Source organism: Neophocaena asiaeorientalis, unplaced genomic scaffold (assembly GCF_003031525.2).
Source record: "Neophocaena asiaeorientalis asiaeorientalis breed wild unplaced genomic scaffold, Neophocaena_asiaeorientalis_V1.1 scaffold271, whole genome shotgun sequence".
Taxonomy (NCBI): Eukaryota; Metazoa; Chordata; class Mammalia; order Artiodactyla; family Phocoenidae; genus Neophocaena; species Neophocaena asiaeorientalis.
This window is the reverse complement of record NW_020175318.1, coordinates 1,516,011-1,529,557: the sequence shown is the minus strand read 5'-3', so window position 1 is coordinate 1,529,557 and position 13,547 is coordinate 1,516,011. Positions and strand designations below refer to the sequence as shown.

The 13,547-nt window shown below is 36.3% G+C and overlaps 1 protein-coding gene across 2 annotated transcripts in view; it reads right to left on the bottom strand.

The window, feature by feature from the left end:
- WBP4 (WW domain binding protein 4) overlaps positions 1 to 13,547 on the bottom strand; it is a 32,397-nt gene that overhangs the window by 10,325 nt on the left and 8,525 nt on the right. For both annotated transcript variants that reach the window (XM_024765482.1, XM_024765481.1), the window contains 4 exons: positions 13,193 to 13,239; positions 12,642 to 12,717; positions 10,478 to 10,683; positions 6,712 to 6,875 (listed from right to left, as the gene is read on the bottom strand). In XM_024765482.1, coding sequence (XP_024621250.1) covers positions 6,712 to 6,875; positions 10,478 to 10,683; positions 12,642 to 12,717; positions 13,193 to 13,239 — 493 coding nt within the window. The remainder of the gene's footprint in view (positions 1 to 6,711; positions 6,876 to 10,477; positions 10,684 to 12,641; positions 12,718 to 13,192; positions 13,240 to 13,547) is intronic.

Sequence of the window (13,547 nt, the reverse complement as noted above, 5' to 3'; positions counted from 1 at the left end):
AATTGGGAATAGAAGAAACATAACATCACAAAGACCATGTATGACAAATCTACAGCCAATATCATACTCAATGGTGAAAGACTGAAAGCTTTCTCTCTGTGATCGCAAACAGGACAAGGGTGCCCATTCTTGCCACTCCTATTCAACATAGTATTGGAAGTCCTAGCCAGATCAATCAGGCAAGAAAAAAGAAAGGCATCCAAATTGGAAAGGAAGTAAAATTATCTCTCTTTGTAGATAAGATGATCTTATATATAGAAAACCCTAAAGACTCCCCATGCCCCCCTCCTCCTCCAGCAAACTGTTAGAACTACTCAATAAATTCAGTAAATTTGCAGGATACAAAATCAAAATACAGGAAATTCCCTGGAAGTCCAGTGGTTAAGACTCTGCGCTTCCACTGCAGGTGGCGCGGGTTCGATCCCAGATCAGGGAATTAAGATCCTGCAAGCTGCACAGAGTGGCCAAAAACAAAACCAAAATCAAAATACAGAAATCAGTTGCATTTGCATACACTAGCAACAAAACATTTGAAAAAGAAAAAAGAAAACAATCCCATTCACAATGCATCATAAATGATAAAACAGTGATAAATTTAACTGAGGTGGTGAAAGGTCTGTATACTGATAACTACAAGACACTGAAGGAAATTGAAGACACAGACAAATAAAGATACCCTGTGTTTATGGATCAGATCAATTAATATTGTTGTAATGTCCATACTACTCAAAGCCATCTGTAGATTCAATGCAATCCTGATCAAAATTCCAATGGTATTTTTCACAGAAATAGAAAAACAATCCTATAATTTTTATAGGAACCACAAAAGACCCCAAACAGTCAAAGCAATCCTGAGAAAGAAGACCAAAGCTGTAGGCATCACACTTCCTGATTTCAAACTATACTACAAATCTTTAGTAATCAAAACAGTATGATACTCTCATAAAAACAGAAACATAGACCAATGGAAAAGAATTGAGAGCCCAGAAATAAATGCTCACATGTAGGGTCAACTAACATTTGACAAAGGAGCCAAGCCTATTCAATAGGGAATATATATTCTCTTCAATGACTGGTGTTGGAAAAATTGGGTAACCACATGCAGAAGAATGACACTGGACCCCTATCTTACATCACTCACAAAAATTAACCCAAAGTTTATTAAAGACTTAAACATAAGAAATGAAACTGTAAAACTGCCAGAAGAAAACATTTTAAAAAAGCTCTACCTGACACTTGTCTTGGCAATGATTTTTTGGATATGACACCAAAAGCATGGTCAACAAAAACAAAAATCAACAAGTGGGACTACATCAAACTAAAAGCTCTGGGCAGCAGAAGAAATAATCAACAAAATGAAAAGGAAACGTACAGAATGGAAGAAAATATTTGCAAATCATATATTTGCTAAAGGGTTAACATTCAAAATATATGAAAAACTCATAACCCAATTACAAAATAACCCCAAAGAATCCAATTAAAAAATGGGCAGAGAAAATGAATAGACATTTTCTGAAGAAGACATACAAATGGCCAAAAGGTACATGAAAAGATGCTTGACATCACTAATTGACAGAGAAATGTGAATGAAAACTGCAATATCACCTCATACCTGTTAGAATGGCTAGTATTAAAAAGACAAGAGATAACAAGTGTTGGTAAGGATGTGGAGAAAAAGAGATACCTTCAGCACTGTCGGTAGAAATGTAAATTGGTACAGACACTATGGAAAACAGTATGGAGGTTCCTGATATTAAAAACAGGACTACCATATGATCCAAGATTCCCACCTCTGCATATACGTCCAAAGGATATACAAACAGGATCTTGTACAGATACCTGCACCCCCATGTTCACTACAGCATTATTCACAGTAGCCAAGATATGGATAAAGAAGATGTGGTATATACATACAGTGGAATATTATTTAGCTATGAGAAAGAAGGAAATCTACCATCTGTGACAACATGGAGGGACCTTGACAGCACTGTGCTAAGTGAAATAAGACAGAAAGACAAATACTATATGATATCATTTATATGTGAAATCGAAGAAATCCAAACTTACAGAAACAAGAGTACCGAGGTGGTTACCAGGTCTGAGGAATGGGGGAAATGGGGAGATTGAGCAAAAGGTACAAATTTCCAGTTATAAGACTATTTGGGGGAATCTAACTTATAGGATGGTGATTATAGTAATCATACTGTGTTACATACCTCAAAACTGCTAAGAGACTAGATCTTAAATGTCCTCACCACAAAAAAACCAACCAACCAACCAAACAGAAACATGGTAATTAAGTGTGACATGGAGGTGTTAGCTAACATTATTGTGGTAGTCATTTTGCAACATGTCAATCAAATCAACACACTGCACACTTTACTTATTTATTTTGGCTGCACCATGCGGCTTGTGGGATTTTAGTTCCCCGACCAGGGATTGAACCCAGGCCCTCGGCAATGAGGGTGTGGAGTCCTAACCACTGGACCACCAGGGAATTCCTATGCACACTTTAAACTTACACATGTTATATGTAAATCATAGTATCTTAACACAGCTGGAAAAAAATTCTTTAACAAATATCATCCCAAAAGAATAAAAAAGTTTACAATGTGAAAGGATTTAAAAATTGAAAAATTTAAACATACAGGAATGTATTACCATATGTTTTAAATTTTAAGCCCTTGATGAAACACAAGATTTTAGGGGAAAATATGAATTACAGAAACTGACTAGCTGAAGCTATTTCCTACCCCTGCCCCCCTAACACCAGCTGCAGCATGTAACAGTGACTGAGTGCTTGGGTGTTCTAGGTACCAAGTATGAACACAGTGATAAATGTGTTAACTTGTTTTTTTCTAATTTATTCCTCACAATAAATTAGAAATTAGGCAGGAACTATTATTATCCCATTTTACAGATGAAGAAATTGAGGCTCATGTAGATTAGGCAACTTGCCTAATGTCACATAGATAGTATCCAAGAGACTAAAAAAGCTATCAAAACTTACCTCCCCCTAGAACTCCAGGACCAGAAGATTTTACTAGTGATTTTTTAAAAAAACTTTCTAATCCCATGGAAACTATTAACCATTTTAGAACATTAAAGAAATGGAAAGCTACCTAATCCATTTTATTTAGCATAAGTCAGGTACAAAAATCTCATAAAATTATCATACATTTAACAAACAAAAACAAAACTAAACCATAGACCACCATTTCCCAATCAGTTTTCCACATCAGAGCTATGGCTACTGAAATTCACCAAAATCTATTTCTGATAATAATCCTTGAACAATCCAGAAATAAAGCACACTTCCTTAACATAATAAAGATTACCTATCTTAAGCCAATGGTCAATATAATCCTCAATATAAATTTTAGAGACATTTCTATTGATATCAGCAACAAAACAGATGTGTAGAAATGCCCACTCCCCTTATTATTATATAACATTGGGCTTAAAAATGTAAGTAAAACAAATACGACATGAAATAAATAGGGAGTAGTATCAACAGAAAGAAATAAAAAATATTTGCAGACAAGTTCCTACATGGAAAACCCAAGACTCAAAAGAGTAAGTCTTAAAAATAATAATCAGCAACATAATTGGACACAGGCTTTTTCACACCATAATTACTGGTTTACAAAATAATGGAAAAAATGGACTAAATCTGCAATTAAAAATAGCAAAATATATAAAAATTTATTCAGGTACTTAATAAACATGTACTAAGCACCTATTATGTGCCAGTCACTGTATTTAGTCCTAGGGTTACAGAAATGAATCAAGTAGACTAGGTGGCTACTTAGCTTACATTCAAGAAATGCAAGCATGGACTTACAGTACAAAATGACTTGAGTAAAAAGAGGCATGTACAACATTTTTTGATGAAACTATGAAATACTGAAAACACATCAATTTTTGCCAAATTCAACAAGTATAATTGTTGAACACTTGCAAATGATTTAATTAACATGGAAAAAATGGGAAGAGACTACTTAAGAAAATTTGGAAAAAAAAAATACAGGGATACACCACCAGATATCAGAACATACCATATAAAAGGATATAGTTAAATCATAATAATTAAGGCTTTATGGTACTGTCACAAAGATAGATGGACCAATGGAACAGAATAGGTAGCCAGAAACAAACGGATAAATTTAAGAATTAAACACAAGATTAAAAAAAAATGCCACTTAAAAATGGGGAAGAATGGTACTGGCAAAATCGGTTTACCAGGTAAGATAAAAAATTATTTTACAATCTCATCTTGGGACTTCCCTGGTGGTCCAGTGGTTGAGAATCCGTCTTACAATGCATGGGACACCGGTTCAACCCCTAATCAGGGAACTAAGATCCCACATGTTGAGGTGCAACTAAGCCCACTTGCCACAACTGCTGAGCCTGTGTGCCACGACTACTGAGCCTACATGCTCTGGAGCCCACGTGCCACAACTAGGGAAAAGCCCGCACGCCACAACTAGAGAAAAGCCCACGCACTGCAATGAAGAGCCTGTGAGCCACAACTGAGACCTGATGCAGCCAAAGAATAAATAAATATTATAAATTAATTTAAAAAATCTCATCTCATACAATGTATCAAAATTATTAAAGATGGATTAAATAACTACATAAAAGATGGATTAAATAATTACATAAAAATGTGGGCTTCCCTGGTGACACAGTGGTTAAGAATCCGCCTGCCAATGCAGGGGACACGGGTTCGATCCCTGGCAGGGAAGATCCCACATGCTGTGGAGCAACTAAGCCTGTGCACCACAACTACTGAGCCTGTGCTCTAGAGCCTGCAAGCCACAACTACTGAGCCCGAGCGCCACAACTACTGAAGCCTGTGTGCCTAGAGTCTGTGCTCCGCAGCAAGAGAAGCCACAGCAATGAGAAGACTGTGTGCAGCAACGAAGACCCGACGCAGCCAAAAATAAATAAATTAATTAAAAAAAATAATAATTACATAAAAAAGAAGTAAGATCACACAAACCAGGAGGAGATACAAGTATAAACTTGACTTTTGGATGAAAAAGGGTAGTATCAATAAAACAGATCACAAAGGAAAAGAAATCAGACTAAACATTACAAAGTTCTACACATCTAAAACCATTATAAGCACAATTAAAAGTCAAACTACAAATGTGGAAAATCCACCATAACTACTACTAATAAATGGTTAGCGTCTGTACTACTTAAGGATCTTATGCAAGTAAGGAAAGACTAATACTTCAATAGAAAAATATGCAAAGACTATGAACAGACAATTCACAGAAGAGTAAATACACAACACTGATAAATACAGGTATATGAAAAAAATGTTTCAACCTCACCAGTAAATCTACTTAGGAAGTCAGACACAATCCATCACATATTAAACTGGCTGCTGTTAAGAATAATGGCTTTACAGTAAACTTATCACATGGAAAACAAAATACTCAAATTTTAAGAAATCTCAACTTTGAAGTACAGGAGATACTGGTATAGGAAGGCCATCCTCCTATTGTAAGTCACTTAGGAAATCACTTAGGGGCTGAAGTAATCAATGCAGTCTATTATTTCTGCAACTTCAACATATACAGTCAATATACTTACGGTCCCTGGCACTATGTAGCATTAAATACACATTTCCTAATATTTCATTAAGTAAAATAAGAGCTGAATATTTAATAAAAACATTTTAATAGTTCAAAGCTATATTATGGTACAATATCATTAATGAATCAATTCTTATTAGAACAGTATATAAAGCTGTCCAAAACTTGTATTACTCCGTCTTCTGAAAAAACATGACCTTTTCATTAAAGTACAGTTTTTTGGTTTGTTTTTTTTTGGCTGCCCGCACAGTACGCGGGATCTTAGTTCCTCGACCAGGGATCAAACCCAGGCCCCCAGCAGTGGAAGCAGAGTCCTAACCACTGAACGGCCAAGGAAGTCCCCTAAAGTACAGTTTTAACAATGAATAATTTCACTTTAAAAGTATGCATGGAACAGTTATATTACATTACCATTTCAAAGCATTAATGTTTGGAGAAAAACTGCTTAATTCATATAAATACTTTTTTCCCACCTGAAGATATTTTTTAAGCATTTAAGAAACACCAATGTGTGAAGCTGGGGGTGACATTTTCCTTTCATTGTGTAAATGATCCTAAGACAACAGCTGATATGAAAACATATCAGCTATTGATATGTATGTAAATGTAAACCAGGTATCATCTTTACCATGATCTTGTTTAGTTGATAAAACTGCCATTTTTTGAATAAAAACTTAATAACTTAGCTAAGTGTCACAAGCCATTTTCAATACAGTAACAAAACAAGAGCTTTTTTCTTGCCTTTAGATAGATCCCATGAAGCATGTACTGAATATGCAGGTATTTGTTTCTCTGATAGAATAACGATGGTTGAGTTGAGAATGCACGTGTGTGTATGGTATGTTAGTGTGGGAATGTGCGGTCAATGGAAATGTCATGTCTTAGTAAGAATTAAAACAATCATTAGTTTACTTTAAAAGAATAAACCTTAGCTTACATTTTAAAATATTTAATTAGAAAAAACAAAACCATTCTAGAAATAAAGGAAATGAGCTACACTTTTAATGAGCACCTTATTCCTGAAATTAGGTACTGCAATTTATGGAAGTAATGGGACGTAAAATACCTGCAATAACAGTGGCATTAAGTTTCAGGTACTTACTGGGATTCAACCTCTTGTTTAATTTCTTGCCATTCTCCATATGGGTTTGATTTTTTATGAGCTTTGGGTTTTTCTTCACTTGGACCTGATGAATTCTTCCCTTGGGTATTTTTTTCTTTCTGTGTTTCCGGTTCAGTTCCTTTATCACTATTTTTATTTTTTTCCTGAAATGTCAAAGTTAAGAAATAACAAACTTCAAGCAAAACTGCCAGGACCAAAAATTTCTTTAACGTAGTCTTGGTATTGATTTATAAATAATACATTAACTCAGTAGTTCAAATTTGCATGTAATACAACAAACGTACATAAAAGAACTCCTTTAATGCTTGATTAGGTTTTTCATTAAGTCTAAAATGCTAACACATCATGGCCAAGGCTGTTTTTTAAAATAATATAACACGATCCTATTAATGTTCTACCCCCCTCAGAGACATACACTGGCCTTTTTATCCTCTCTTCTACACTTTACTGCTTCTCTCCTTACTTACATGTCCAACAGACCTCCCTTTATACTGTGCCCCTTTTGAATTTAATGCCATGTCACTGGACCCTTCTATACCCATTATCTATTTAAAGAACTCCCTCAACAAATTAGTGTTAACTGAAATCCATCTTCATGTTGAGGACACTGCCAAAACCTCACTGGCCTGTACAACTGGTAATGATGTGAAATTGGAAAAAGACACACCCCTGAGGTAGAAATACATCCCAAGGAGCCCCTGGAGAGGGCTGGTGCTTTTATCATCTGGGATAACAAAGCCCCGTGGCCCGGTTTAGCATGTGGACCATGCATTAGATTTCAGCCTCTTCGTAAACTTGCACAACCATGGGTGGCAGTCCTGGAACACTGTTTTGTTTGCAATTCTTTGAATGGATGTTAACTCATTCCCTTATGCTGCTGATATCACAGAAGTAGGAGACAGCATCAGCTTTCTCTTAGCCAACCTGACTGCTTCCAGGCCACAACATTTTTAAAGTGAGGTCATGCAATACATGCCTCCTCCTCTGAGGCTCATACCACCTTCTATATAGTTCTCTATATAGTTCTCTTCCATTCTTCCTCTCATGATCTAATGACCTCTGGCCACTACTCCATATATGTATTTTTTAACGTTCACACTTAATTGTATGTATGTTTTTTCCTTTATTTATTTACTTTTTGGCCATGTGGCATGTGGGATCTTAGTTCCCTAACCAGAGACTGAACCCATGCCCCTGCATTGGAAGCGCAGAGTCTTAACCACTGGATTGCCAGGGAAGTCCCCATTTCTCCTATATGAAGTGATGACTATGGCAACTCTGTATGTTCTCTCTGTTCAAATTCTTGTCCTCCACACTGTAAAGCAACTATACTCTAATAAAAACGAAACAAAACAAAAAACCAAAACTCTTGTCATCCCAGAGCTTAAAAATTCCCTACCCTCAGTTTTGTGACCCACAAAACCAATGACTTAGGCCTTCACTATATTTCAGCCGCCTAATAAGATATTCTCCTCATATGTAGTACCTGGTGCATAGGTAGTATTCAAATATTAGATCCTCACACTTATGTTCCTTTTAATTTGAATGAGGTCATCACTCAAAAATGCCCCACTTACGAAATCTTAAACTCCAAAAGCCCACCCTCTGACCACAATGTTATTCTTTTGGCTTTCTGGCTCGCTTACTTCTACAATACCTCCTCTATCCAACATCATCTACTACCTTAATTTCCTGTGTTCTGAGTTTGTTAGTCTCATCTAGACTTTACATTCTTCGATATCAGGCCCCAGCCCACAGAGAATCACGTTATAAACATTCTTTTGCTAGCACCCTTAAAATATCTTTGTCTACGCCTGTCTATTGCGTAGGACCTAAAAATCTCCAACACAAATCTATCCAACCATTAGTTTGTCAAGTGTTACAAAAAAAAATCACACAACCATACAAACTGATGAGATTTCAGAATTTATGACATCCAATTTCAGCAGAGACTTTAACACTGCTTAGTAATGTGTCTCCAGTTATTTCTTCTCTTGGTCCCCTTAGTGATTATTCAAAATACATATTCAGCTCCACAGGGCTGAATTAATAATTTTATATTCATATCATGGAATACTATCCATCCATTATTTTAGTACATGAAGACTTAACGATGTCTTTGTGACAGATTAAATTGGAAAGTGATAATAAAACCTTATTACAGTATGATTCCATACCTTGTTTAAAGCAATGTACAAGTCTGAATAGAAAATTATAGACCAAAACCATCAAGGTATTATACTGATTTCTCTGGGAAACGGCAGGATTATAGTTTGTCCTTTTGTGTTTATCTGTATTTTGTAATATTTTGTTTGCTTGAAGTTAATAATATCTGTCCCACGTTGGATGCTGGGTTACCTAAATTTCACTATAAACATTGTAAGATATCTACTACACAAGAGCTTTCCTGCTGCTCTTCTATAAACTGGATACATTCCTCACCCTAAGTTCCACCAAGATTTATGGGGTAGGTTGAGAAGTTGCAGGCAATGACAAGACCCTAGGTAAGGCTGGAAGTGCCCTCTCTCCAGCATCCTGGATATTCCTTCACCTCTCAGGCCAGTACTCAACCATGGATCAATGCTATGTATCTTGTCTGCTTTGGCACCCAGGCTCCTGAGTGTTCCTGGAAAGGTCACAAAAGCAGGAGGACTAGCTATACTATTAACACTATAAAAATGTCTGTTCTACTTTCCCACCATGGTTGGGCACTTAGCACCACCACCTGTCAATCCTCTTACTTACTTCATTTCTTCTCCCACCCTGGCTCAGTGATTATTTTAGTCTGTTAATGTTGTCAAGCTCCCCAAAGCTTCTCACTCTCAGCAAGCAATCTTGATTTCTTTATACATGAGTAAATTGAGGCTAAAAGGCAGGACTCTTCTTTCCTGACAGCAAATCATCCACAGTCATACCTTACAGAAAATGAAAACCTTACCTTCTTACAGAAAACGAGTTTATTCCTTGTTCAAGACCAACCTATCTATCCACTTACCCTTGTTGGTATTCCGTTTCTACCTCCTTTGGAGTCCCTCTTAAGGAAAACATCACCACCACAAATCTCTCACAATTAAAAGTCAGTATGTAGCCACCATCTTATCATCTAATTTCTACTTTTCATTACATGTCCAAACCACATATACACTGTGAAGCACTTTTCATCCTCCTGTAATCTGAGTTTTCCCACCTAAAACTCTGGTATAACTGCTAGAAGGATATCAAGGACTTCCTTACTGCAAAATTCAATGGACATTTTTCCTTTTCTAGACCTAGTTAATCCCTGATGTTCTCTACTCCTTTGGCTTCTGGGATACTGAATTCTTCTGCTTCTCAGCATACCTTCCTAATCATTCTTTCCTCATTCTGCCTTGTGGGCTCCTCTTTCTCTCCTGTACTTAAATGTTTAATATTCCCCAAGGTCATTTTCCTAAGTTACTTCACCCATTCTGAGACTTAAATTACTACCAGTATGTTGATGATACTCTAACATTTCTAGCCTAGACATTCATACTTGCGTGTTCAGACAGCTCTCTGAATGTTACAGAGGCATTTCAAACTTAGGAGGTCTAAAAATGAATTTACTATATTGCTATCAAATAGATATCAATAAATGATACAACCATTTATCCGGTTGCCAAAATGCATCTCTTGGTTTTATTTCTATCTTCTACCAGAAAGCTGAAGAAAGTCTGTAGATCTTTTCATAAATTAACGAACTGTTGTAAAGAGTAAATCAAGAACTTACCTTAAACTTTATTTTTAGCTTTTGCGTTTCTGTAGAGACCTCTCCTTTTTTTCCTCCCTTTTCTGCTGCTTGTTCCCCATCAGAATCATTATGTGAATCTGACGATTTGGACTCTTCTAGGGTGCCAAGTGACTTTTCATTGACTTTACTAGAAAGCAGATCGCCAGAGTGTGGAATGAAATCATCAGGTTTTTCCCATCTGGATTCTATTCAACACATTTTAATAGTCATGTTATTTAGTTACCAATTCTATTTAGAAGAATATTCCCAATATAATGTTTCCTGTCACTTACAGTATATTAAGTGACAACACTGCATCTGTTTCACACCATCATTTGATCAAGAAGATAATAAATAAGAGATCCCAAAGGTCTTGCTATGATCTTTCAGAAATTAAATTCAAGCAATCTGGATTCACTAGATGTATAAACTACAGCCCCAATGGAAAGAGACCTAAGAACTGGTAATACTTTCTGAGGACTCAAAATTTAACCAACACCAGTTTCAGAAAACATTGTAATGGGCCCACATGAGATTTCCTGAAATTTATTTATCACAAAATTTCCCTGGGATCTTCATAAAGTGGAATAATATGGCGAAGATCTGAATGAATATAATTTGTCATTTTATAAGGGGAAAAAAAAAAAAAATCTCAGTTGAACTCTACTGCCACCCAGTGGTTTGTTGGGCTTTTAGTAAAATGATAGCAGTTCTAATTATCTGCAGTTACTCTCTATTTTTAGTTTAATAAAAGGGACAGGGATTCTAAAATTTATTGTTCAACTGGGAAAGTTTTAAGAGTAAAGGGGGCTCTATTAATAATCACATTGATCCAGACATAAACTGAAATTGTTGAGGGAAAATCAGTATGTATAGTCCCTCATTAATTACAGGGTTCTTTCCAGCACTAATGAAAAAAATTACTTTTTCCTTGTCTTTATTTCACACAAGTAATAAAAGAACTTACAAGAAATAATTGGTTAAGCGTCTAATATGTACCAGGCACTGTTTGGGGAACTGTAGAGACACATGACCATCATGAACTCAGAGTACAGGATCAGCTCTACTTAAGAGCAAATATAGGCTCAGTGACTTACCCACAATCATAGAGCTGGTAAGGGAAGCTGTGCGTTGAGCTCACTCAGATCTAACTCTATAGTTATATGTTATTTTATCTTTATAAGGATTCAGTACATCAAGTTTACTGAGGTAGAAGCATTGTCATCATTGGGCAAGCTGGGTATCTACTTGGAGGTCAAAAGGGCCTTTTCCTCCTAAAAGACTTAATGCTATGTAGCAGTCTTTGGATAGCAGGAATTAAAAAACAAACAAACAGGGCTTCCCTCGTGGCGCAGTGGTTGAGAGTCCGCCTGCCGATGTAGGGGACACGGGTTCGTGCCCTGGTCCAGGAAGATCCCACATGCCGCAGAGCGGCTGGGCCCGTAAGCCATGGCCGCTGAGCCTGTGCGTCCGGAGCCTGTGCTCCGCAACGGGAGAGGCCACAACAGTGAGAGGCCCCGCGTACCGCAAAAAAAAAACACAAAAAACACAACAAACAAACAAAGCTCAAAGTTACACCAATACTATAGCTATTTTGGTAAATTTAATTGCAGAAGAAACCAACTATAATCACTGGCAAGACTAGTTTTATGAAATTAGATAAAATCTTAATTTGAAAAACAGATAATAATTAGGTAACAATAATTATGCATGTTTTATAAATATTTATATAACTGAAAATTATTAAATTAGTAAAAGTGAAAATTAGTGTTATTAGCCACTGCTAAAATAGCTTCAGTTCTGCTTTTTAAAATAGGAGAAGGCAAGTTGAATGAGGTGGTCTTCCAAGGTAATGATTATATTTCTAAAATAATCCTGATAAAAACCAATGATGGTAGAGAAAGTAAAAATGATTTTCAAAGTAAAAAAATTTGTGAATGCAGTATCACTTGAGAAGAACAACACATGGCTCAGTATATTACAGAAATCTTTTTGCTTTTCCATTGTATTAATGTTTCTAAATTATAAAAAATACATACTTGCTACAGAAATATGTTTATCACTATACTAAAATTCTCAAGTTCAGACAATTCATCAGCAGGCTAATAAGCAGTGTGAGGTACAATTTTAGACAGCTTAAGAGATAAACAAAGGTAATACTTACCCCCTGTTTCTGTATTATAATAATAGGTATAGCCATTTTCACTTAAACCTTCTACCCAAACGGTCTTCACTGCCGTCTAATGGGAGGAAAAAAACCAGCATAAACTGAAGATGTGGTTATATATTAGATAACTAAGGCAGACTCAGCCAGCCTTTCCTTTCCTCTTGACACCTGGCAATTAGGGGTGGTGGTACTGATCATGGCCAGGAAGCTTGATTTGTGTTAATCATGAGCCACCTTTCAGGGAGGGAGGGAATGCCTTGCCTCTGAAAGCCAGGAACAGTTCTTTGCAGACTGACAGGGACATGTAAATGGCAACTGACTGCAAACCAACTAATAATATTTGCCCTGCGTGGACTTTTAGGGTAGACATCACTTTTCCACCACCATCCACCCTTTTAACAAAAGGACTATAGAAAGAAAGAAACAAAGGGGGTTGGGGGGACAGGGAGGCTTATCTGGAAGTAAATTTGCTTAATCAACCCTACAAAAATCCCAGAAGCCAATCACTTAAAAGAATTTTAAAAAGACTATTAATGTGCTTCAGTTACCTTTTTTAAGTTTCCTTGAAATCCTTCAGGTTTCTCCCACTGAGATGCTTAAAACAAAACATATTGCATTTGTAAAATCTCCCCCCAAAAATTTAATTTGGCAAAAAATTACAAGATATTCAACATGAATGAAACACTACGTGTCTACAGTTTAAAACATAATTGAAAAATAAAAAGAAACAACATACATCCCAGTAGTACTGTGAAGAATACATGTGAATGCTATGTAACCAAGAAGGAAGGACAGAATGAAGGATAAGAAGTTACTGGTACTTCACAAGAATTATTAGAGCTAGGTAGGGCTTCACTTAAAGATTTCTTGGAATTCAGGCTTGATAAATTTTGACATCTTGGG